The sequence below is a fragment of the Zootoca vivipara genome, chromosome 1 (assembly GCF_963506605.1).
Source record: "Zootoca vivipara chromosome 1, rZooViv1.1, whole genome shotgun sequence".
NCBI classification, from domain to species: Eukaryota; Metazoa; Chordata; class Lepidosauria; order Squamata; family Lacertidae; genus Zootoca; species Zootoca vivipara.
This window is the reverse complement of record NC_083276.1, coordinates 122,644,116-122,667,242: the sequence shown is the minus strand read 5'-3', so window position 1 is coordinate 122,667,242 and position 23,127 is coordinate 122,644,116. Positions and strand designations below refer to the sequence as shown.

The 23,127-nt window shown below is 44.5% G+C and overlaps 1 protein-coding gene across 1 annotated transcript in view; it reads left to right on the top strand.

Moving 5' to 3' along the window:
* The first annotated feature begins 5,591 nt into the window (after positions 1 to 5,591).
* The window catches only part of DNAH7 (dynein axonemal heavy chain 7), a 129,826-nt gene continuing 112,290 nt past the window's right edge, over positions 5,592 to 23,127 (top strand). The window contains exons 1-8 of the mRNA XM_060281450.1: positions 5,592 to 5,718; positions 10,525 to 10,590; positions 12,001 to 12,109; positions 14,635 to 14,785; positions 15,080 to 15,164; positions 16,477 to 16,657; positions 18,460 to 18,532; positions 19,661 to 19,786. Of these exons, the coding sequence (XP_060137433.1) occupies positions 5,704 to 5,718; positions 10,525 to 10,590; positions 12,001 to 12,109; positions 14,635 to 14,785; positions 15,080 to 15,164; positions 16,477 to 16,657; positions 18,460 to 18,532; positions 19,661 to 19,786 (806 nt within the window). The 5' untranslated portion in view covers positions 5,592 to 5,703. The remainder of the gene's footprint in view (positions 5,719 to 10,524; positions 10,591 to 12,000; positions 12,110 to 14,634; positions 14,786 to 15,079; positions 15,165 to 16,476; positions 16,658 to 18,459; positions 18,533 to 19,660; positions 19,787 to 23,127) is intronic.

Genomic DNA, 23,127 nt, shown 5'->3' with positions numbered 1-23,127 from the left:
CAAGGACTAAAATAACGTGATAAGGTATTTTATTCCACTAAATAAAATGAAGGGGGGGGAGATGGAATATGAACCTAGCTGTGACAGTCACTAGCTTATCTTATAAATTCTGGTGGCAGCAGGTGAGGAAGAGACTGACACATGACATAATAGATTAGGTGTAAAGTTCAGGTAGCTGGCGATAAAGAGCAAGGAAATGAGAAATTGTGCAAATGGGCTGGACTGAGAACAGTAACTCATTGGGTGCAGCAAGATGTGCTAAATGAAACACCTACCCTACAAAATCATCAATGATTGTTACATGTCAAAACTAAGAGAATTGCAGAACTGTCAGGGACAGGGTGTTCCAAGTGTCCATATTTTCCAGGAACAGTCCTAGAATGTCCTGCTTTTCCTTAGGATTTACCTGTTTTCATTGATGAAATGTTGGAGGGTATGGAATTATGCGACCCCAGCGTTCAGGAGATGAGTAACTATACAACCTTTAGAAGATATCTGAAGGCAGCCCTGTAGGGCGAAGTTTTTAAATGTTTAATTATGTTTTTTTATATATATGTTGAAAGCCACCCAGAGTGCCTGGAGCAACCCATTCAGACGGGTGGGGTATAAATAATAAAATGATGATGATGATGAAGAAATAGGATGGCCCTATTTGCATTGGAGAAATGTTGGAGGGTATTTTGCTTTGGTTTTGCTTCCTAAGGCAAATTAAAATCCCCCCACCCCACATAAGTACACAAAAAGGACCAGCTGAATCAGGCCAGAGGCCAAACTAGTCCAGCATCCTGTTCTCTCAGTGACCAACCACTTGCTCCTGGCATTGAGGCCTAGTGCACTCGTGACTTTAGTAGGGATGGGGAACCTGTTGCCCTTGGGCAGCGTCACCAGTGGTGAAGGATGATAGGAGTTGTAGTCCAGTGGCAATTGGAGGGCCAGAGGTTCCCCAAGCAAGGCATTGTTTCCCCTGATGAGAAGATGGAGGAAGTGAACTTCCATGACAACAGCCTCATACTGTATATGGCATTTGGTAAAACATCAACTCAAATGCTTTTGACAGACTCATTCTGAATCTGTCAGGGCTCCATGCCTCCAAGATTAGGGCACATGCAAAGTAAGCAGTGCAAACCAGGGCTCCCTCCTCCCAGCCGTAACTTCTCAGGTGGGCGCCATTGCCATTAGAAGACAAATGGGGAGGTGTTCATGGTGAGTTGCAGCACCTTGCCAAAGAAGAAGAAGAAGAAGTGGCTTAATATCAAACAATTTGTTGTTTATGTTATGGGTTTGCGCCAGCGAGATATATATATGTGTATATATATATATATATATATATATATATATATATATATATATATATATATATCACTGGTGCAAACCCTTTAACATAATCAACAAATTGTTTTATGTAAAGCCACTTCTTCTTCGGCGATCGCTTGTAGCCAAGATTGTCTTCCATAAACACGATTTTAACAGTGAGTCCATAAGTGACTGTGGAGACCAATTCTGGATCCACATGTCCTTCCACAGGGGGGGACAAAGGGTTTCTAGGCGGGAGTTGATCACAGTGAGATCAATGCCTTCCTCTGAGCACGTTTCTCCCTTTCGTCCTGAGTTTGAGCGTCTTCAAAGTCCATGACACCTTTGATAAAGGCTGTTCTCCAACTGAAGTGCTCATAGGCCAGTGTTTCCTAGTTGTCAGTGCTTATACTACATTTTTAAAGATTTGCCTTGAGAGAGTCTTTAAACCTCTTTTGTTGACCACCAGCATTACGCTTTCCATTTTAAAGTTCAGAATAGAGTAGTTGCTTTGGAAGATGATAATCAGGCATCTGCACAACATGACCAGTCCAACGAAGTTGATGTTGAAGAATCATTCCTTTGACACTGGTGATCTTTGCTTCTTCCAGTGTATGTCAAGCCACATATAGCAGACCAGACACACGTCTTAATCATATATTGCAATTATTATTGTTATAAGTAATTCTGCTAGTACTTACTGATATGGAGTACTGGCACCTTTTTTTTTTCCTGCCCCTTTGTTCTGGCAGTCAGAACACTACTTTCAAGATAAGGGTAAAGGTAAAGGGACCCCTGACCATTAGGTCCAGTTGCGGACGACTCTGGGGTTGCGATGCTCATCTCGCTTTACTGGCCGAGGGAGCCGACGTACAGTTTCTGGGTCATGTGGCCAGCATGACTAAGCCACTTCTGGCAAAACCAGAGCAGTGCATGGAAACGCCATTTACCTTCCCGCCGGAGCGGTACCTATTTTTCTACTTGCACTTTGATGTGCTTTCGAACTGCTAGGTTTGCAGGAGCTGGGACCAAACAACAGGAGCTCACCCCGTTGCAAGGATTCAAACTGCCGACCTTCTGATCGGCAAGCCTTAGGCTCTGTGGTTTAACCCACAGCGCCACCCCATACCACCCCCTAATTTTTTTTAAACAAAAGAAGTACTGATTGTTATTTATTAATTGCTTTGCACATAAGTCCCAAGGCAATGTGCAAAACATTAATGGAAGGCCGTGGTAATATTTTGAGCAACTTCATGGAGATTAGGCAGCGGGCATTGATATTCTAAGGGAAAACACTGTATACAAACATTCCTGTAATGCAGAGCATTTTCTGGTGTAGAAGTTGGTTTGAAAGGGAACACATGCCCCTTAGTGGTCAAATAAGATTATTACACTTAATTGTAACGAGTTCCAATTCTTCCCTATTAGCAAAACTTTCTGATTTTGCTTGCACTGTAATGAATATGCCTATATACTTTGATGAGTCAACACCTATTTGAATCCCCAGTGCAAGAGATGGAAAAAGCTGTATTAAAAAACAACCCAAATGTCTGAGAACAGGGCAACTGAGGTCGTTTCCCTGATATCTCTTTAATATGCCCAACTTTTCCTTGGAAACTTAGGGCTACGGGTTTTCATACAGGGATGTAGGTGGCGCTGTGGTCTAAACCGCTGAGCCTGTTGGACAAATGCTGGCTCCCTTGGCCTGAAAGCGAGATGAGCGCCGCAACCCCATAATTGCCTTTGTCTGGACTTAACCATCCGGGGGTCCTTTACCTTTTTACTGGTGGTGATTCAGGAAGCATAGGCAAGCTCACACGGCCTTTTTACTCTTGATAAATTGTTTGAGAATAGCCATCGTATCCCCTTGTTGACTACCCAGGTAGCGAGTAATACTAACAGGTGGTAAAGCATACAAGATCTTGATTCTACACTCTGGGAGACATAAAAAGCTCTCACCTTTAATCTAAAATGAAGTACCACTGACACTTTCACAATTCACAGTTCAAAGCACCTTTCCTTATGCAAATATACTTTGCAACTTTTAATTGTCTGTAATCAGATGGTTTAAATGGGGGCTGTCTCAAGCTGTGGGAAGGTTTTTGAGTTTTTTAAAATTTGGTTTTTTACAAATATAGAATTATAACAATACAAAATACATATCCAGATTTAGAGATTTCTCCGAATCTCTGGACTTCCCACTTTCCCCTCTATGGGTCCTATTGTCAACCTTTTCAACTGCATATTATTTCATAATCCATAATTCATATCTCTCCATTTTGTCTGTAATATTTGCCACATTACAAGTGTTATTGCAATCCTGCTCATGCTTCCATCTGCTTACAGTGGTCTCCTAGATACGTTATCCATTTCCCCCCATTCTTTATTGAAGTTTTGGTCTTCTTGGTTCCAGAGCCTTCTAGTCAGTTTTGCCATTTCGGCATAATCCAACTGCTTAGTTTGCCATTCTTCTCTAGTAGAGCCTTTGTCTTCTTTCCATCTCTGGGCTACTATCATCCGTGCTGTTGTTGTCACATACATAAAAAAATATTTTCTGCTCCTTTGGAATATCAGTACCTACAAATCCTAATAAAAAACCAGAAGCTGTGGGAAGGTTTTATGGCTGGGTGGCTTGTGCATGTGTTGTGATGTTTCAGGGATGGTGTTTATTATTAGTTATATTTGCTAGTCACTCTGTAACTTATGGGCAGCCCTGCAGCTATTGTTGGACTAAGACACCCCTCAACCCCAGCTAAAGCTCAGGGATAATAATAATAATAATAATAATAATAATATATTATTTATACCCCGCACATCTGGCTGGGTTTCTCCAGCCACTCTGGGCAGCCTCCAATAGAAAAATGAAATAAAATAATCTATTAAACATTAAAAGCCTCCCTAAACAGGGCTGCCTTCAAATGTCTTCTAAAAATCTGGTAGCTGTTTTTCTCTTTGACATCTGATGGGAGGGCGTTCCACAGGGCGGGCGCCACCACTGAGAAGGCCCTCTGCCTAGTTCTTAGTTTACAAAAATTGTATTTTTTCAAGTTGCGTTTTCGACAGATCAGCTTCGTTTGTTGTGAGGCATTAGTGCAGGCTTCCAAAACCTCAGCCCTCCAGATGTTTTTGGCCTACAACTCCTGTGATCCCTACAGTAGCTAGCAGGACCAATGGTCAGGGATGATGGGAATTGTAGTCTCAAAACATCTGGAGGACCGAGGTTGAGGAAGCCTGCATTAGTGTTACATTAGGAAGAAAAGGGGGAAAGAAAGGGCGGGGGGAATGACGAGTGGTGTGGGGTTGGGGGTGGCAATGCTTCTATTCTTCTACTGTACTTTGTGTATGTGTGGGGTTTCGTGTCAGCGTCACTTGTGTGGTTTCTCTTACTATGTATTCGCTTGTTGTATTTCCTTAGTGGTGAGAAACTGCAACATTTTGTTCCACCTTACAGACCCCCCACTCAGTAGAGTTCAAGTTGTTTTGCTTACGGGTGTGTCTGCTGCACTCTCTTCTCGCAAGTGAGCAGTCTATGCCAGGTGAAATATTAACTGTGTTTTTGTTTTTCCTGGCAGGCAGCGGGGCCTTCTTTGGCTATCACTCGTAGCCGAGTAAGATTGTCTTCCATAAACACGGTTTTAACAGTGAGCCCATAAATGACTGTGGAGGCCAATTCTGGATCCACACGTCCTTCCCCAGTGGGGACATTGGTTTCCGGGTGGGAGTTGATCATATGAGGGTTTGCCAAGCGTGCTTTCCTCTTAACACGTTTCTCCCATGCGTCCTGAGTTCGAGTTTCTCCCATGCGTCCTGGAGCCCTCGCAGGCCAGTGTTTCTCAGTTGCTGGTGTTTATACTACATTTTTTAAAGATTTGCCTTGAGAGAGTCTTTGAACCTCTTTTGTTGACCACAAACATTACGCTTTCCGATTTTTAAGTTCGCAATAGAAGACGATAAACTGGCGTCCGCACAACATGACCAGCGCAACAACTCCCATCACCCAGTCTGACCCAGAGTGCTAATGGGAGTTGGAGTCCAACCCGTGGGTTTTTTTCTTTTCTTTCAAAAGCAAAAGCGGGAAGCTCTTTGTCTCCGCAGAACTTCTACTCCTCCGGGGGCGGGGACACGCCCTTCTCTTCCTCTGAGCCAATGGGAACTTTGGGTTCGCTGCTTCGGCGACTGGAATGTTGAGATTCTGCTCTCTCATTCGCTCCCGAAGGAATGAAAGGGGGGAAAGCGCGGTTTGAGTCGGAGGCGTTGCTAGGCGACGGGGTTTCCCTGCTCAGCACAACATCCCCGCAGGGGAACCGAGAGGAGGGAGACGCGCAGCGGCAGGCGCCTCCGCAGCCCCCCCCCCAAAAACACCCACTCCCTTTGTATTCAGCGTAGGGACAAGCAGCTGGCTACCCAGCCATGAGTAGCGAGCAGGTGAGGGATGGAAAAATATATGTTTATGTGATTGTGTGTGTTTTAGTTACAATTCAGCTTTCCCTCTCCCCTCCTCCGCCAGTGCTGCTTCGCCTCCCCCCCCCAATAACATGGAAACCCCCTCTTCCAAGTACTTCCAATGTCGATCCTTGCTAGCAGGATTATTGCTCGCGTGTGATCTTCAAGAGCCACAAAAAAGGAGGCACCGCCTGTCATTTAAAAGTTTTTAAAAGTTGGCTGCTTTTCGGTGTCTCTCTTTACTTAACTTTGCAACTAGCTTTTCTCCCCGTGCCCTGCTCACTTTCCCCCAGGCACACTCATTCCCTTCCGCTTTGAGCAAAGCACCCTACATTTATCCGATGAAAATAGGGACATAAGGAAAAGCTGGACGTTCCAGGATCAAATCACAAATTGGGATGGCTTCTGTAAATGTGTGTGTGTGTGTTTTAGTTATTGGGCTGGTGTTGTTTTTTATTTTGATTATATATTTTGTGGTTTTATATTTTGTTTTTGTTTTGTGAACCGCCCTGAGAACTTCTGGGTATAGGGCGCTGTATAAATTCAATAAATAAAATCAATAAATCCAGGACTGTCCCTGGAAAATAGGGACGCTTGGAGGGTCTGTATTAGCTACCAGCAAGTGGTTTGCATGCCAGCAGGGCACAAATATTATTATTATTATTATTATTATTAAGTATGCTCATATGTGTTTTTATCTTGTATTTTTATGCTGTGGAGTGTGAACTGCCCTGAGATCTATGGACAGCTGGCAGACTGCAATATGTGGAGGGGGGTGGGCTATGCTTGGCTTGGTGTGGGGTCTTATTGATTCATTCATTCATTCAAGTGATTTCTTACTCACCTTTCACTGTTAAGTCCCAGGACAGGTTACATGCAATCTAATCAAGCAATCCAAAAGGAGTAAATAAGTTTAAATATACGTACCAGGAAAAACAAGTAAAACAATTCCAAGCAAAAGCAGCACAATGTAGATTAACCAAAACAGAAGGGGTGAGTCCCAATACCTTAACCGTCAAAAGGCCAGGGGTAAAGAGGTGCATCTTCAGCACATGACAGACGCTGCATAATGAAGATGCACCTTTGTAGCGAGGGAGAATTTGGGGGCTGCTACAGAGAAGGCCCTCTTAACCTGCCATTCCTCTCATTTCTGAGGTTGGCAGAGCTACCAAGAAACTCCTGCCTGGAGATGAAGAGAGAGCCATTAGCAATGGGTGGTGAAATTGTCAGGCAAAAATTCAAACTCTTCAGAACATGAGGAGTTATGGTCTACAAAAATGCAAAGAGGCCTCACTAATATTAGCATTTACCCCAATCAGGCTCCTTTAAAAAAAAAAAGCAGGTTTTTAAAGTGCTGAGTTGTAGAACTCAGTCTTAGCCACAGATTTATTAAACTGGGGGCTCCTGACTATTTATAATTCCTGATCAATAGTCCTGTGACTGTAATCTGTTCCCACTTGTTGTTACTGTGCTGATGAATGACAGGTAACAAATTGAAACACCTTGGGACTGTGTCAGATCATGTCACCTTGAAGTAAATTGTAGACCTACTGAGATAATAGCCATGCATCGGGTATACTGTACATGTTTCTCAAGATAAAAAAAATTCCTTCCAGTAGCACCTTAGAGACCAACTAAGTTTGTCATTGGTATGAGCTTTCGTGGGTGCATGGGTTTTTTAAAAATTTTGTTTCGACTATGGCAGACCAACGCGGCTACCTACCTGTAACATGTTTCTCAAGGTAAGGCAGAGAAATTAGTTAGTCAGGAATTAACATCTGATGAACACAGAAATCAAATAAGGATAGATGATAAGAGAAATGATTTTGCACAAAACCTGTCAGTGTAGTGGGACCAGTGCCCACGGCCACACGGACAAGAATATCTGCGCACCACTGTTTTCAGCAGTAGGGGGCGTTCTTTCACTAGCTTGGTTACAGAAATTTATTTAAACAAGTAAGGCTTGCCACTTAATGTTACTCTAGAATAGGAGGTTGTGTCCCCCACCCCCGAAGTTGTTGGAACCCTCTTTTTTTTGCTATTTAGTATAAAGCAAATAGACAGGATAGGCTTTCTTTTTTCTTTTTTTCCGAAATGCCTTCCCCACCCCCCCTCCTGACATTTACTTAAACATCCGTGCTGTTTGAGGAAGGAGCAGGTGGTGTAGCCATATTTGTTGAAGGAGACTTTAATATATTCGTCTCATTAGCGGAAAGTTGATTGCAAGATGACATCCTCTAGGAAAACAAAAATGCAGCCCAAGCTCTTCAAAGTCAGGCATTTAAAAGGGATGTAATCCTCCTTGCAGCTGTTCATATAATTTTTAAATTAGTTTTTGAAAAATAAACTTAAGCAGACAGTTTGTATTGGGGGGGGGGAGGGCTGGTGTTCTCACAACATCTTAAAGTGGCAGCGCTTTTTTCCTAGAAGCATTTCCAATAAGAGAGGAAGCAGATTCTTCTGCATAAATAAATAAATAAATGGGTAGGTAGGGCAGAGTTAGGAAACTTCGGCTCATATTTTCTTCCAAAATAATGGATTGCATAAATATTATTATTATTATTATTATTATTATTTATTATTTATACCCCGCCCATCTGGCCGGGTTCCCCCAGCCACTCTGGGCGGCTTCCAAAAAAAAAACAGAAATTCTAAAATACAGAAATCCATCAAACATTAAAAGCTTCCCTAAACAGGGCTGCCTTGAGATGCCTTCTAAAGGTCTGGTAATTGTTCTCTTTGACCTCTAGTGGGAGGGCATTCCACAGGGTGGGTGCCACTACCGAGAAGGCCCTCTGCCTGGTTCCCTGTAACTTGGCTTCTCGTAATGAGGGAACCGCCAGAAGGCCCTCGGAGCTGGACCTCAGTGCTGTTCTGGAGGTCCATTCCAAAACCAAAGCATTCCAAAACCGAGGCGCGCTTTCCCGTAGAAAGTAATGCAAAACGGATTAATCCGTTCCAGACTTTTAAAAACAACCCCCTAAGACAGCAATTTTACATGAATTTTACTATCTAATGAGACCATTGAGCCATAAAATGAAAGCAATAATCAATAAGACATTATTGTAGATGATAAAAATTAAAATTGTTATTTTTTTCTTACCTGCACTGATGATAGTCATTGTTTGGATGGGGGGCTTTTATCCATTTCCACAGTCACACAGCCAGTCAGTCAGTAGCTGAACTGGGTTTCACACAGTCACAACAACAAATTAACCGGAAAAACGTCAAAAACAAAAACGCAAAATAAATAGCAAAAACAAATGCGTCAAACTTAATCCGTTCCAGAAGTCCGTTTGACTTATGAAATGTTCAAAAACCAAGGTGTGGCTTCTGATTGGTGCAGTCGCCCCAGAAACAATAGCTGACAGCCACATCGGACGTTCGGCTTCCAGAAAACGTTCAAAAACCTGAACAATTACTTCTGGGTTTTTGGCGTTTGGGAACCAAGGTGTTTGAGAACCAAGGTACCACTTTATAGAATAGGTTATACCTTGAGGGAACAAAGCTGTTGGAAGCTGGATGCTATTTTCAATAATGCATTCGCTATGCATTTGTAATTTCTGTAACAATTTTCTGCTCCAGTCCAGTGATGCTGCTCTGGTGCCTGCAAACATCACCCCACAGTGTAAATATTTAGCAGGTAAAGCTTCAGAGGCTTAATTTCTGTGGGTGGTATCCAGCTAAAGTGTTCTGTCAGTGCAAGGATGCACTGTGCAATGGAATTCTGTTCCACTGAACTGCATGGGAAAACCAGCTCACATCAAGCATGCATCACTGCGCATTGTGGTGGTGGCAGCTTTGGGAATGTGTTGCATTGTTTTTGAAATGCATCCATTACACTATTTTGGAGATGTTCATCTTTGATTCCAGAAGATGTGTCTGTGAAACAGTTTGAGAGATAATGGTCTGATTTGGTGACTGGGTCATCTTTCAGTTGGTTAGCTCAAAATCCAGAGAAAGAGGAATTTGTAGCTCCTAACAATCAGGGAGTAAAGGACCCCTGGACGGTTAAGTCCAGTCAAAGGCGACTATGGGGGTTGCGGCGCTCATCTTGCTTTCAGGCTGAGGGAGCCGGCGTTTGTCCACAGACAGCTTTCTGGGTCATGTGGCCAGCAGGACTAAACCGCTTCTGGCGTAACGGGACACCGTGGCGGAAACCAGAGTGCACAGAAACACTGTTTACATTCCTGCTGCAGTGGTACCTATTTATCTACTTGCTCTGGTGTGCTTTCGAACTGCTAGGTTGGCAGGAGCTGGGACAGAGCAATGGCAGCTCACCCTGTCGTGGGGATTCGAACTGCCGACCTTGCGATAGACAGGCCCAAGAGGCTCAGTGGTTTAGACCACAGCACCACCTGGGTCCTGGGAGTACTCAGGAATGAGCTGTTGCCTCTTAGACTGTGGGGCATTTTCAATGGAGTGAAATACTTAGGATGCAGCCACAGTTCTTGTGCAAGTCCATTCATTTTAGTGAAACTGATGCAGCAGCGCTTCCATCCTTCATTTGAATGTGTTTCTTTGAAAAGCTCTGCTAAAGTTAATGGGAGAAATATATACTGGTGTGCATGTAGCTGTTGAATGCTGAGAAAAAAAGATGGCAGTGTACTGCAATAAACGAGCAACAAGCTAAGCTTAGGCATGTTTATTCAGAAGCAAGCCCTGCAGTCCTGTACAAGGCTTGCTCCTCGTAAATGTGATTAGGACTGCAGCTGTAAAAACGTTTTTAAAGTTTCATATTAAAAGTATACATGTCTTATTTTGCCTACTATTTTCACTGCCTTGCAGCCCAAGCCACCCAACAAAGGGAAATTGGAGAAGCCTATAGCAAAATTCTTACCACTGGTGGATAAGGTAAGTTTTGCTTTGCTAAGCATTTTTAAGCATGCCTTTAGAGAGAAAATTCTGGTGAATAGCAAATGCGTACAAGCATATATCTTGAATAGTTTCTCCGTTTATTGCATTTATATCCTCCCTTTCCCCCAAGGAGCTCAAGGCAGTATACATAGCCCCTTTACCTTTTATCTTTACCACATCCCTTTGAGGTAGGCTAGTCTGAAAAAGATGCTGGCAGGCCAGCTCCCAGCGAGCTTTATGAATGTCCTGATTCTGCTGAAGGTTATGGCAGTGCCTTTGATCCAGAGACAGCCATGTGTCACAAAAGTCATGTGTGCCCATAATGGTTTTGGCTTTCATTTCCATTGAAAGATAGCAAGGTACCAAGGGCGTACCCACCACGGGGCAAGTTAGGGCAGCTGCCCTACTCTAGAAGCAGGGCTGGTGGGCAGTTCGCCATTCCCGCCGCGCCGCGCCGCGCCGCGCCGCACCCTCCCTCCAGCTCCCCGGCGCGCCCTCAGGCAAGGCCAAGCGCGGCGGGGAACCAGGGAGCGCGGCGCGGTGGGCGGGAACGGCGAACTCGCGCTCCGCCGGGCTGGGCTCCGCCTCCGCCCACCAGCCCTGCTTCTAGGGAGGGGCACAGCCCGGCGGAGCGCGAGTTCGCCGTTCCCGCGCGCCGCGCTGCACCCTCCCTCCAGCTCCCCGCGGCGGGAACGCTGAACTCGCGCTCCGCTGGGCTGGGCTCCGCCTCCGCTCACCAGCTCTGCTTCTAGGGAGGGGCACAGCCCGGCGGAGCGCGAGTTCGCCGTTCCCGCCCACTTTGTGGCCCCTCCCCTTCCGTGCCTTGGCCCCTCCCCTTGCCCCCCCTAGTTTTGATCCTGGGTACGCCCATGCAAGGTACCATTCACATCTGTCAGAAAGGAAGTTCAGGGGCTGCAACTGCATTGCTTCTGTGCGTATGTGAGTAGTGGCACTGAGTGCTGCCTTTGTCTACACAAGGCAGATCTTTGCATCTGCAGGTATTGCCCCTTTCCTGGGCAGCAGCATCAAATGCAGGTTTGTAGTTGCTGGACAGCAATTTCAGGAGTACAGATCCCATAAACTGATTTCTATGTAGATTGGGAAAGAGATCCACACATCCAGCAAGAGAGATCTGTGCATCCTTTCCTGTACTGTTTGGCAATGCAAGTGCGTATCTGAATGTATATCCCTGTCTAAAATGCAGTTTTCATCCAGACAACTGAATTAGTTGCAGGTTTGTTTGCAATTGGATTTCATTTTATTTTATTTGCAGATTTTCATTTTTCATTTGCCTGCTTACTGATATTCATTGAATTGACTTCTTTGAAATGGCTTACAAACGGGGTTAAGGACTGTCAGGAAATAGTTGCTAGCATCTTCCTACAAATGTGAAATTAAATGTTTCAGATAAACTGTAAGCCGATATGGCATCAGAATCCTCCTTCGTTCCACCTGCGAGGAGAGGAGGAGGCACATGTTCCAGAGGAGTTTATGATAAGAAATGAGGTAACACCTGGTAAGCATAAAACTAGATGCTTGTGTACAGATGAAAATGGTTATAAACTAGGCATGAATTGTTTTTGCCCATTGTAATAACCTGGAAGATATGTGGGCGTTCTGTTGATCATTTACTGGATGTATTTTTGCATTTCTCTTTTGGTTTATGGCCAAAATGAAAATGAAAACTGAATCAACCTCAATGTAAACCCTGCTAGCTTGTGAAATGACTGTATGTAGGGCACACTTGGTGTATGAACTAGCTGTCAGGCTTCAGAGAATCAGCTTTCTCCCCCCATGGCAGTAGATAAGCAGAACAAATGAAAAGGAGTCTTCTTACCAGTTAGAAACTTTAATAATCACAGCGAAAGAACAAAGAACACGTCTCCTAGAAATGGCAGGGCTCCCAATTAAGGATCACACCCTCTTCCATACCTATTAATCCACGTCCCTCCTACATCTTGTAATCTGAGCTTCTCCCCTCTGTGCTTTCTGTTCTGACACTTTCTCAGCTTTTCTTGACCTTGGGGAGAGTGGAGGAATGCTGTCCAGAGACTGTAAATCTGTTAACCCTCTCTCTTTCAGTGTTTCTTCCCCTAGCTGTTCCCCATCCAGTATTTCCCAGCTTCTGCCTTCTGAACGATGCCCCTCTGCAAACCACTGTTCCAAATCTACACTGTCCTCCTGCTCTTGGGAAGATTCAGGATCAGGGGGAGGGGGTGGCTCTTCCTCAGTGCAGCCCTCCTCAGAACGGTCCCTGACACTATCTCAACATAAGTTGATAGCTTTTCCAGCAAAAGGTAGCTCAATTAATGAATTAAAATGCATTGCCCTAGTAAGGGCTTCTTCCCACGGATGCATACATCCCTTGGTGACTGGCTGTGGCATATCAACAGACCTGGTATGAACATACCTGCCAAGTTCCTGCCGGAAAAATAAGGGATCGGACCAGAAGTAGCAGACCGTAAGTAGTGCTGCCGCCATTTTGGAACTGGGCGGAGCGTGCTCAGAAGCGACTTTTGATGCTGCTCTGCCCAGTTCCAAAATGGCCGCCGCGCCAGAAATTGTTTCTGCGCATGTCTAGAGACTCCAGACATGCGCAGAAGGAGCCTCCCCCGGCCGGTAAGTAAACCGGGAAAAAACAAAAAAAATTCCCGGGGAATATGGGAGACTTGGCAGCTATGGGTATAAAGGCATTGTATTTGAAGTACAACAAGGTGATTAGAAAGGCTTGTCTGTGGTGATAGGTTTGTGATGGCCCAATCCTGCATTCCGGTGGTTACTTGGAGCTACAGCCACCAGGGGATGAAAACACACGTGTGAACCAGCCCTAATATATTTGAGATTAAATAATTGCACCTGTGTATCTGCTGGCAAAAGTCTCAGTGTTGATAGGGCTGCAATTTGCAATGTGATAGATAGATGATGGATAGATAGATAGATAGAGCCCTGCTTGATCAGACAAAAGGCCCATTTAGTCTAGCATTCTGTCCCAACAGTGGCCAACCAGATGCCCCTGGGACGCCCACAATCAAGAGATGATAGTATTGAGGCATGGAGTCGAATTTTTGGTTTCCTGGTGGAACAATCTCTCATTTACTCCCCTTGCACCCTGAGATTTGGAGAAGGTGGTGGCACACGGGGGCAGAGGGGGAGCCTTGTTTGGCTAGTGGGAGTCCTTGCACTAGCTTTTGCTAAGAGAACTGGGTAGCTTAATCTAGCCTATAGTGCTTCTGATACGAATATAGCCATCATGACTGGTAGGCACAGATAGCCTTGTTCTCGATGGACTTGTCTAATGTTGGCATAACCTCATGACATTGCTTTGGTAAGGTGATTAGTATAAGCACCGGTTGTTGACTGAGCAAGGTCTCGGATCAACGCCTTGCTTCAGTGCATCTGAACTGGTTTAGATATTTCCTTCAGCTGAATTGGTGTGCATGGCTCAGGGCGTTTAGATCTCCCAGATTACTTGTCAAATGCATAGGATACCGCAGCTCATAAATAACCCCAGGCAGCTGACTCTTTAAGGATCTGACTTTGCAGCTCTTGTGGGATACCTTGAAGTGATTTGTCACTTTCCCACCTTCTGTCGTTTTCATGCAATGGATAACAGTTTGGAAAGGGGCTCTTAACTCTCTTTTGGGAGAGGCAGGAGCTGATTCTGCAGAGCTTTGGTGTCACACGCTGGGTAGCTGAGTTGGTTAGAGCCTGGTGCTGATAACTCCAAGGTTGCAGGTTCGATCCCTGTTTGGGACAGCTGCATATTCCTGCATTGCAGGGGGTTGGATCAGATGATCCCTTCCTAGAAAGCCGTGGCTAAGAAAGGGAGGTGCTTCTTGTATCATAGGATCATATAGGGACCACGAGGGTCATCTAGTCCAGCCCCTTGGAATGCAGGAATCTTTTGGCCAACATAGGACTTGAACCCACAGCCCTGAGATTAAGAGTCTCATGCTCTACAAACTGAGCTATCCCTTCCAACTCTACAATTTTATGTGAATTTGAGCTGGTACCACACAATATCTTCCTTTCCTCCCCTAGGAGAATATCTGGCTCAGAGGGCTCAGAAGCGAAAAGCGCAGGAACCTCCTCCAGCCAGCGATTTGGGTGCTGGACCGTCAACTTCTAAAGCTAAACCTGGTGGCAAAAAGGACCGCGAAAATTTCAGAAGTGCTCTTGTTAACATCATCATGTGAGCTTCTGTGTAATCTTATTTTTTTTTAGAAAAGTTCTTTCCTCTTTTTGAATGTGCAAATATACATTGTTGGGTTGTGTTTTTTTTTAAAAAAAGGATAACCACCAAAAGAAAAAGAAAAAAGGGGGGGGGAGCTCAGTTTTGAGAAAGGAGGAAAAAACCAGAGCTTTCTACCCAGCAGCAGGAGGCTAAGCAAATCCCCTTGCTACTGACTTAACTGGGATCGGGACTGATTTGCCAATGGGAGTTTGAAAACCATTCTGATCGAATTGTCGTGTTTGTTTTCGTTAGGCAGCCGGACCTTGCTGAGGAACAGCAGCTTTCCATAGAAGAAGCGAAACCTGGGGGAACAGAGGGCATAGAAAAAGACATTTTGGTAAACAAGACAGTGACTCTTTGATTTGAGTGTTTATCAAGGGGAGGGAAAGCAGGATTGAAACATTAGGACTGCGGCAGTGATGCTGGGGGCCAGAGAGGCTGTGATGCTCTCTCCTCAGTGGTGATGCTCCCAACTGGGGCAGGAATGGGGCTGGACAAGGTGGTAAGAGGGTCAGGTGAACTCAAGGACGGCGTCCACTGCTGATGATCCTCCATGGGGTTTTCAGTGACTCCAGAAGGGAAATATGGAGCCTGTGGTCCGTCCATGTGCCTTGTGGATGGGCAAACTCCTGTCGTTCCAAACTTTCAGCCATGCTGGCTGGGGCTGCTGGGAGTTTGTTTGTTTTATTTTATATTCTTTATTGAAAAATAAAAAGCACAAAATTACAAGTGCACAGAGTAAGGCAAAAGGCAAAGGACCCCTGGACGGTAAAGTCCAGTCAAAGGCGACTATGGGGTTGCGGAGCTCATCTCGCTTTCAGGCCGAGGGAGGCGGCGTTTGTCCACAGACAGCTTTCCGGGTCACATGGCTAGCATGGATAAACCGCTATTGGTGCAACGGGACAACGGGACGAGTGCCAGAGCAGCAAGTTTGTACGTATTGTCAATCCAATCATTAAAGGGAGCTGCGTTTTTATTCTTCCAGTTCATCAGTACCAGTCTTTTTGCCGTAGGTCAGAGAGTCCATTCATATTGTCCCTTTGTTAGATTCCACGTGTTGGGTGTATAATTCAAAAGGATATTCCCCCCTGCAAATTTAAGATTGTTCCCTACAGTTGTGTAGATCGTCTCTCTTACCTTCTCCTCAAAAATATTCAGTGTAGGATGTTGCACAAACATATATTTTAGGGGAGCATTATCCCCATCACATCTCCAGCCGCTAGATCAGGCTTCCTCAACCTCGGCCCTCCAGATGTTTTTGGCCTACAACTCGCATGATCCCTAGCTAGCAGGACCAGGGGTCAGAGATGATGGGAATTGTAGTCTCAAAACATCTGGAGGGCCGAGGTTGAGGAAGCCTGAGCTAGAGAGTTGGAGTCCCTCCCACGGCATCTGGAAGAGGGGCCACAGGCTCTGTGTTAGAGGTTATAAGTTTGAAACAGGAAGCAAGGGGAAGTAGAAAGTCTAGTGCAAATTAATACCGAGCAGTTGCGCATGCACAGGTTAATTGTAGCCAGCACATTCACATATGTTTCTATTCTCTAGGTTCTAGGATTTTTGGAGCGAACTCATGCAAACGCCAGAAACAGCTTTGCTTTTTTCATAGCACGTTCTGGTCTGAATCTCCTGTGATGTTCTGATTTTTGCAGAAATACTACTATTACATTCGCCATGGGATAGATACGGAACACGTGGCCCCAATGGAGGACTCCTGGCTGGAGCATGTCTTGGCACTCGTGCCACAACATTTGAAAGTGCTCAGCGAAAGTATCTACGCCCTCTCCGATGAAATGAGAGAGGACTATCTTCTCAGTGTGAAGAAAGCGATAGGTAATGTCAGATGTGATATTTGCTGGAGAAGGTCAGTCTTGAGTACTTGTTTCAGCATAGGTGCATTTTTAGCCCATATGTTGTCCATACTGTGCTCTAGAGGAGCCTAGAGGTTTACTGGGAAATATGCCAGAATTTTCTTAATGAAAAGATAAGGAATGATGGACAAATGTCCCTGAAGCAGTTTGCCACCACTTCCAGTCCAAAATGCAAAAGACTCTGAGATAATAATAATAATAATAATTAATAATAATAATATTTTATTATTTATACCCCACCCATCTGGCTGGGTTTCCCCAACCACTCTGGGCAGCTTATGCTATTAGATCCTAATGGGTGATGGTGAGGCCCTACAGGCCTGGCTGTAGTCAAGGAGAAACTGTTCCTAGAGCAACATGTTTGAGGGGGTAACCCTGCACATGGCAGAGGATTCTGGGAACATGGGGAGGAACTCAGCACCACGCTATTACAGTAGTGCAAGCATTTCAGCTTGCTGGGTGGAACAGTCCCCATCTCCTTCTGCTGTGCACTGTTCTGGGATTCCCCCGAGCCTCCCAGAGCCAATTTTGGGCACACACTGTGGGAGGGTCTCCCGGCCACCCTCCAGAGCCAATTTGGGCAGGCTTTGGGGAAAGGAGAGCAGGGCTTCTGCTGATGGGGTTTGTTAGGCGAATGCTGCCCTCTGTTTACAGGTGGAGGTCACCAGGCCTGTTGAGCCTCAACACAACTTCACCGGCAGCACAGAGAAAGTTTGAAAGCCTCTGTGTTGTTACTATTTGCTGCCTTTATTTGTCACTTATGCTGTGAAATGACTCAAAGCAACTCACTGTTGTAAAAGCGTACACGATTTAAATTTTTTAAACACCATTGGAAAGATATAAAAACATTATTGGCTAAAAGGGCTCATCCAGTACAGTATCATAGAAAAAGACAAGTCTTATGCCACCCTACTAAAAGATGAGCACCAATGCAGACTACGGTAACATCATACCATAAAAGGACTCGAATTAAGAGCCAAATGCTTGGGTAAACGTCTTTGCCTGGTGCCTAAAAGTCGATAATGATGATGCTGGGTTTGTCTCTCTGGAGAGAGCATTCCACAGTTGGGGAGCCACTTCTGTTGCTGAATGATATCTGTAAACGAGTGTTGGAAACTCTGGCCCTCTAGGTGTTGCTGGGCTATAGCTCCCATCATCACCCCTGACCATTGGCTATGCTTTCTGGGGCTGATGGAAGTTGAAATCGAGAAACATCTGAAAGTCCGCAGGTTCTCCATCTCTGCCATAAGTAGAATAGCGTGTGCCACTGTTCATTCTCAGTGCATTGTTGCTGGATAAATTGTTCTGGAAAGCACACATAAATTATATCTAAAAGGTATAAACAAACAGGATTCCTCTTGGAAAAGCTTTCAATCCATTCTGGGCATAGACGCCTGGTCTCCATAGTTCTTCTTTGGCCATAGTCCTAAACAAACTTATTACGATGTAAGCCTCACTAAACACTATGAGACTTATTTCTAAGTAAACATGCATAAGAATGCACTGTGAGGGTTTTTATTTCCCAGCTGCTTTTAATTTTCTGCTGGTTCAGCCTTTTTATGTACACTTATTTTGTTTTGTTTTGCAAAGCGTTCTTAAATCAAATGACTTTGAGCCGCGTTGCCTTCAGTTACTCCTGCATAACACCCTTGAAGTCTTTTAGAAATAATTGGTTCGGCTTCTTTGTCACAGTCTCCCTTCCCCCTTCCCCCTGTTTTGCTGAGATTATTTGTGTTCTGCTCTGTTTTTAATGCCTCCTTTTAGTTGACTTTGTTTTAAGAGACCCCAGAGAAAAGGAGGAAGACAAGAAGCAAGTTCTTCCGCCTCATCGTGAAGAGTAAGGAAACGCTACTTCAAAACTTTTGCCTAGAAACTGTAACAGGCCTTAGGATGCAGTTCTGTGCAATCTTAACCTAGGAGCAATTCACATTTTCCCACAACGGGTTCTACTTCTATTGCACTCTTGAACTGAGTCGGACCCCACTGTGATGGGGTGATGATATCTATCCTTCCTGGCAAGAGCTCTCCAAGGTTTCAGACAGGCCTTTCCCACCTTCTAGCTGGAGATACCAGGCATTGGGCAAAAGCTTGTTGACACACTTTCTAATAATTGTGTCAAAATGTCTTTTGATATTGGTTGAATGTTTATTGTGAATCACTTTGGGCCTGCTCCACCATATAGGGGAAAAACATATATAAACAAACACCGAATTAACTAAGTAACGGCAGGGTGCCTTGCAATGAAACCAACACTGCGCACATTCAGCCAAAGACCCGCAGCAGAAGTTCCATTGTGCTGAATGGGGACCCTATAGAGTCTATAGGCATTTGGGAGAAAGCATCATGCTCACCGGAAGATTTTGTGCCTCTGACAAACTCACTTCCTTGCCTCTGTGTACACTTCCTAGTTCTAAGTGTACTTCTAATTGGTTAATTAACTACCTAAATTGTATGCATGCTGCTAATTAATTTGATAAGGCCTAGGAATTCACAAGGGATTTTGGCTTAGTAGAAGAATTTCCAAACTCAGAAGAAAATCTTCACCACCACCCTATTTAATTTTGATATATATCCCCAAAGGTGTATTTTTAATTTCTGACTAGCTGGTAAAATTGGGGGTAAAACTTCTGAGTGATACCCCCTCCCCTCCCCCTCCCCTCCCCACCCCTTCTCTACATAAGCGCCTGGGGACTCCTATTTCAGCGTATCTGAAGAAGTGTGCATGCACACGAAAGCTTATACCAAAATAAAAACTTAGTTGGTCTTTAAGGTGCTACTGAAGGAAAATTTTTTTATTTTACTTCGACCCAGACCAACACGGCTACCTACCTGTAACCTGGTAAAATTGGGTTTGTCTTCTATTTTATAAAAACTCAGTAACGCGGCATAGATATATCTGTACTCCATGTATCTCTTGGGATCTCAGTGTTACTGATTTTTGAGGTTTTTTTCTTTTTGTTTATAGGATGGAGATAGTGCCCAAACCTTGGTACAGGTCCTTCCTGGCAGCTCGTGCCTATATAAATGAACATTTGTACGCATTGAATCCCACCATGCTGGCTGTTCTGGACCTCTGGCAGACATCGTTTAAGTAAGCAGTGTTTTGGATGCATAGATGTTGCACTTCTGTTGACGTAAATGTACACACAGATGTGTAAGTAAAAGTTTCTCAAAGTCAGAGAAGCAGCGAAAATGCTGCGCCTCTGCTGCTTTTCTGCTCCTTGTACCCAAGGCCTCGGCCCAGTATACCTGAAGGAGTGTCTCCACCCCCATTGTTCAGCCTGGACACTGAGGTCCAGCTCCGAGGGCCTTCTGGCGGTTCCCTCACTGTGAGAAGTGAGGTTACAGGGAACCAGGCAGAGGGCCTTCTTGGTGGTGGCGCCCACCCTGTGGAACGCCCTCCCATCAGATGTCAAGAAAATAAACAACTACCTGATTTTTAGAAGACATCTGAAGGCAGCCCTGTTTAGGGAAGTTTTTAATGTTTGATGTTTTATCGTGTTTTTAATATTCTGTTGGGAGCCGCCCAGAGTGGCTGGGGAAACCCAGCCAGATGGGCAGGGTATAAATAATAATAATAATAATAATAATAATAATAATAATAATAGTTTCTTCGTAGACCTCTTGCATGTCTCCACTTTTCTCTCCTTTGGGGCTCTCCCCAAAAGCCACCCTTTGTGCAAAGCTTTTGGACTAACCCCTTAGGCTCCACCCTCAAAACAAAACCCTAAGGATGCCATCCTAGGTCATAGCTGCCAAGTCTCCCGTATTCCCCGGGAAACCCCCGTTTTTCCAGCTGTCCCCAGCCGAAAAAAATGGAATTTCCCCCCCGGTTTATTCTGGTGCGGCGGCCATTTTGGAACTGGGTGGAGCATGCTCAGAAGCGACTTTTGATGCTGCTTTGCCCAGTTCCAAAATGGCCACAGCGCGACTTCTGGTGCGGCTGCCATTTTGGAACAGGGCAGAGCAGCATCAAAAGTAGCTTCTGAGCATGCTCCGCCCAGTTCCAAAATGGCGGCATCGCTACTTCCGGTCTGCTACTTCCGGTCCACTCCCTTATTTCTCAGGCCAGAACTTGGCAGCTATGTCCTAGGTCCTACCTACTTATGACACCAGGAGACAACCTCAAAGGCGCTTGTTCTTCGCACCAGTCACCTGATCATCACTAAGAGCGAGGTCCTTTGAAGGTGTGTTGTTGGTGCCAACAGCACACTGCTGAAGTCATGTTTGCAGACACGGTTCGCACCCGCAAATGGACATTTGTCTTCCCGGTGTACAACAGAGGCCCCTAGTCCTGGTCACAAGTCAACAGGCACATGCAACTGTCACATCAAAATCTATTGCAGCAGTATTGATCATGCACCCAGGAGCTAGTTTCTGCTTTTCCAGGTTACAGTTCTACAATTCTAAGTCTCTGAAAAGCAGTTGTTTGCTGACAGCCCAAGGCTACTATAAGCAAATATTATAGTTGAGTAATTGTGCTTCTGGAACTCCACAGCTTAAAAAATAACCTGCTGGGAGGATAGTGAGTAGAAATATGGCTGGCAGCGAAATGGCTAAGCACTCTCTTCCACCCATCACTCAAAATTACAGTGCTGCAAATCTGCTTAAAAAAGACAAACATTTAGTACTTAGTTATGCACATTTCTGTATTAAGTATTTGCCCCTTAGATCTCCTCTTAATTTGAAATTCTTCACTTGTGGATGTGGTAAGGCAGGTAGACAACAAGTTTCAATGAGCAAGATGCCTAAAAGTTTCTGCTTTGCGCTCTCTCTCTCTCTCTCTCATCCCCTATTATTTTTCTTATGCCATACTTTATTCTGTTGAATATTGTTTATTCATTGCCTCAAACTGCAAAACATGATGATCACACGAAAGACCAGTCTCATCCCATGGTGTTTAGTAATCAGAGGTGCAGCTGCTGAATTTTGAACATCAGCAAGTAATAAAAATAATAAATTCAAAAAGAACTAAAGCTAAACTAATAGCTGAAAATGTTCACCCTGAAGGAGCGTCTCCACCCCTATCGTTCTGCCCGGACACTGAGGTCCAGCGCCAAGGGCCTTCTGGCGGTTCCCTCATTGCGAGAAGCCAAGTTACAGGGAACCAGGCAGAGGGCCTTCTCAGTAGTGGCTCCCGCCCTGTGGAACGCCCTCCCATCAGGTGTCAAAGAGAAAAACAACTACCAGACATTTAGAAGACATCTGAAGGCAGCCCTGTTCAGGGAGGCTTTTAATGTTTAATAGATTATTGTATTTTATTTTTCTGTTGGAAGCCGCCCAGAGTGGCTGGAGAAACCCAGCCAAATGGGCGGGGTATAAATAATTTATTATTATTATTATTAATAATAATATTAATATTATTAATATTAATATTATTATTATTCACCCTGGGCTTTCAGTATGAAGGGAAATAAGACAAAATTTGATTGGCTTGTTTTGTTGTGGCAGGGCCTCATTCTGACAGCAAGAGCCCTGGAGGAACTAATTGTTATTATCTTTGAAAACATTATCTTTAAAACATTTCTAGAGTTGTGCCTAATTAGAATAAGGTTTCTGTCCTGACAGAGCAAGGTCACACAAACGTTACCATTATTCATTTAAATCAGCTGTTGAGCAAATTCCCAGATGGAATATTTTCATCCCTGAAGCTCAGATTATTTCGTTAATAAATATATATTGTGGTAAAAGAAAAGACAAAAAAAGAGAGAAAGAAATTCCTTTAAACTGTTACTTTGTCATGCTTGGTTTTGTTCTCTTAAGTCACCATATAGTTACGTATATCGGGGAAGTTTTTATTGAGTTGTTCGTTCTTGCTTTGTTTTCAGGCAGCAGAGATGGACCCGACAGCTCATCAGATTAATAAATTTTAATTTGACATGTCAGCTAGTCCAAAAAGATAATCTGCTTTTAAATAATAGGCAGCTAATTTTCTTTTAAAGATATAAAATCTGATTAATTTTGTTTCACACAGGCAAAATTGCTGCTCTGGGAATTATTGTTCAGGATCCAGTGGGTTTGTTCTCCACCAAATATAATTGAAAAGTTGAGAATTACTACCTTGTGGTCCTGACATTCTTTGTTTCATTTCCCTCATTAATTGAAGATCAGTGGAGCCAACTATAAGGGGCGGAAGGGGCTTCAGCCCCCTCATTATTTGTGGGTAGGGGGATGAGCCCCCCCCAATATTGAGGGGCCCACTATCCTCTGCAGCCCCCCACCGCCGAGCAGGGGTAGTAAACGCTGAGGGGCGTGTTATGTTGTGTATATGACATCACACGACGTCAGGCCCTCTCAATATGGGGGACAACTTGATGACCCTGTAAATGAATTATATTCCCTGAGCAGAATCCCTGTGATTCCTTCCTTCCTTTCTGAAATCACACATATTTTTATGTTACGCCGAATTGCCCGAACTTCATACTTGCAGAC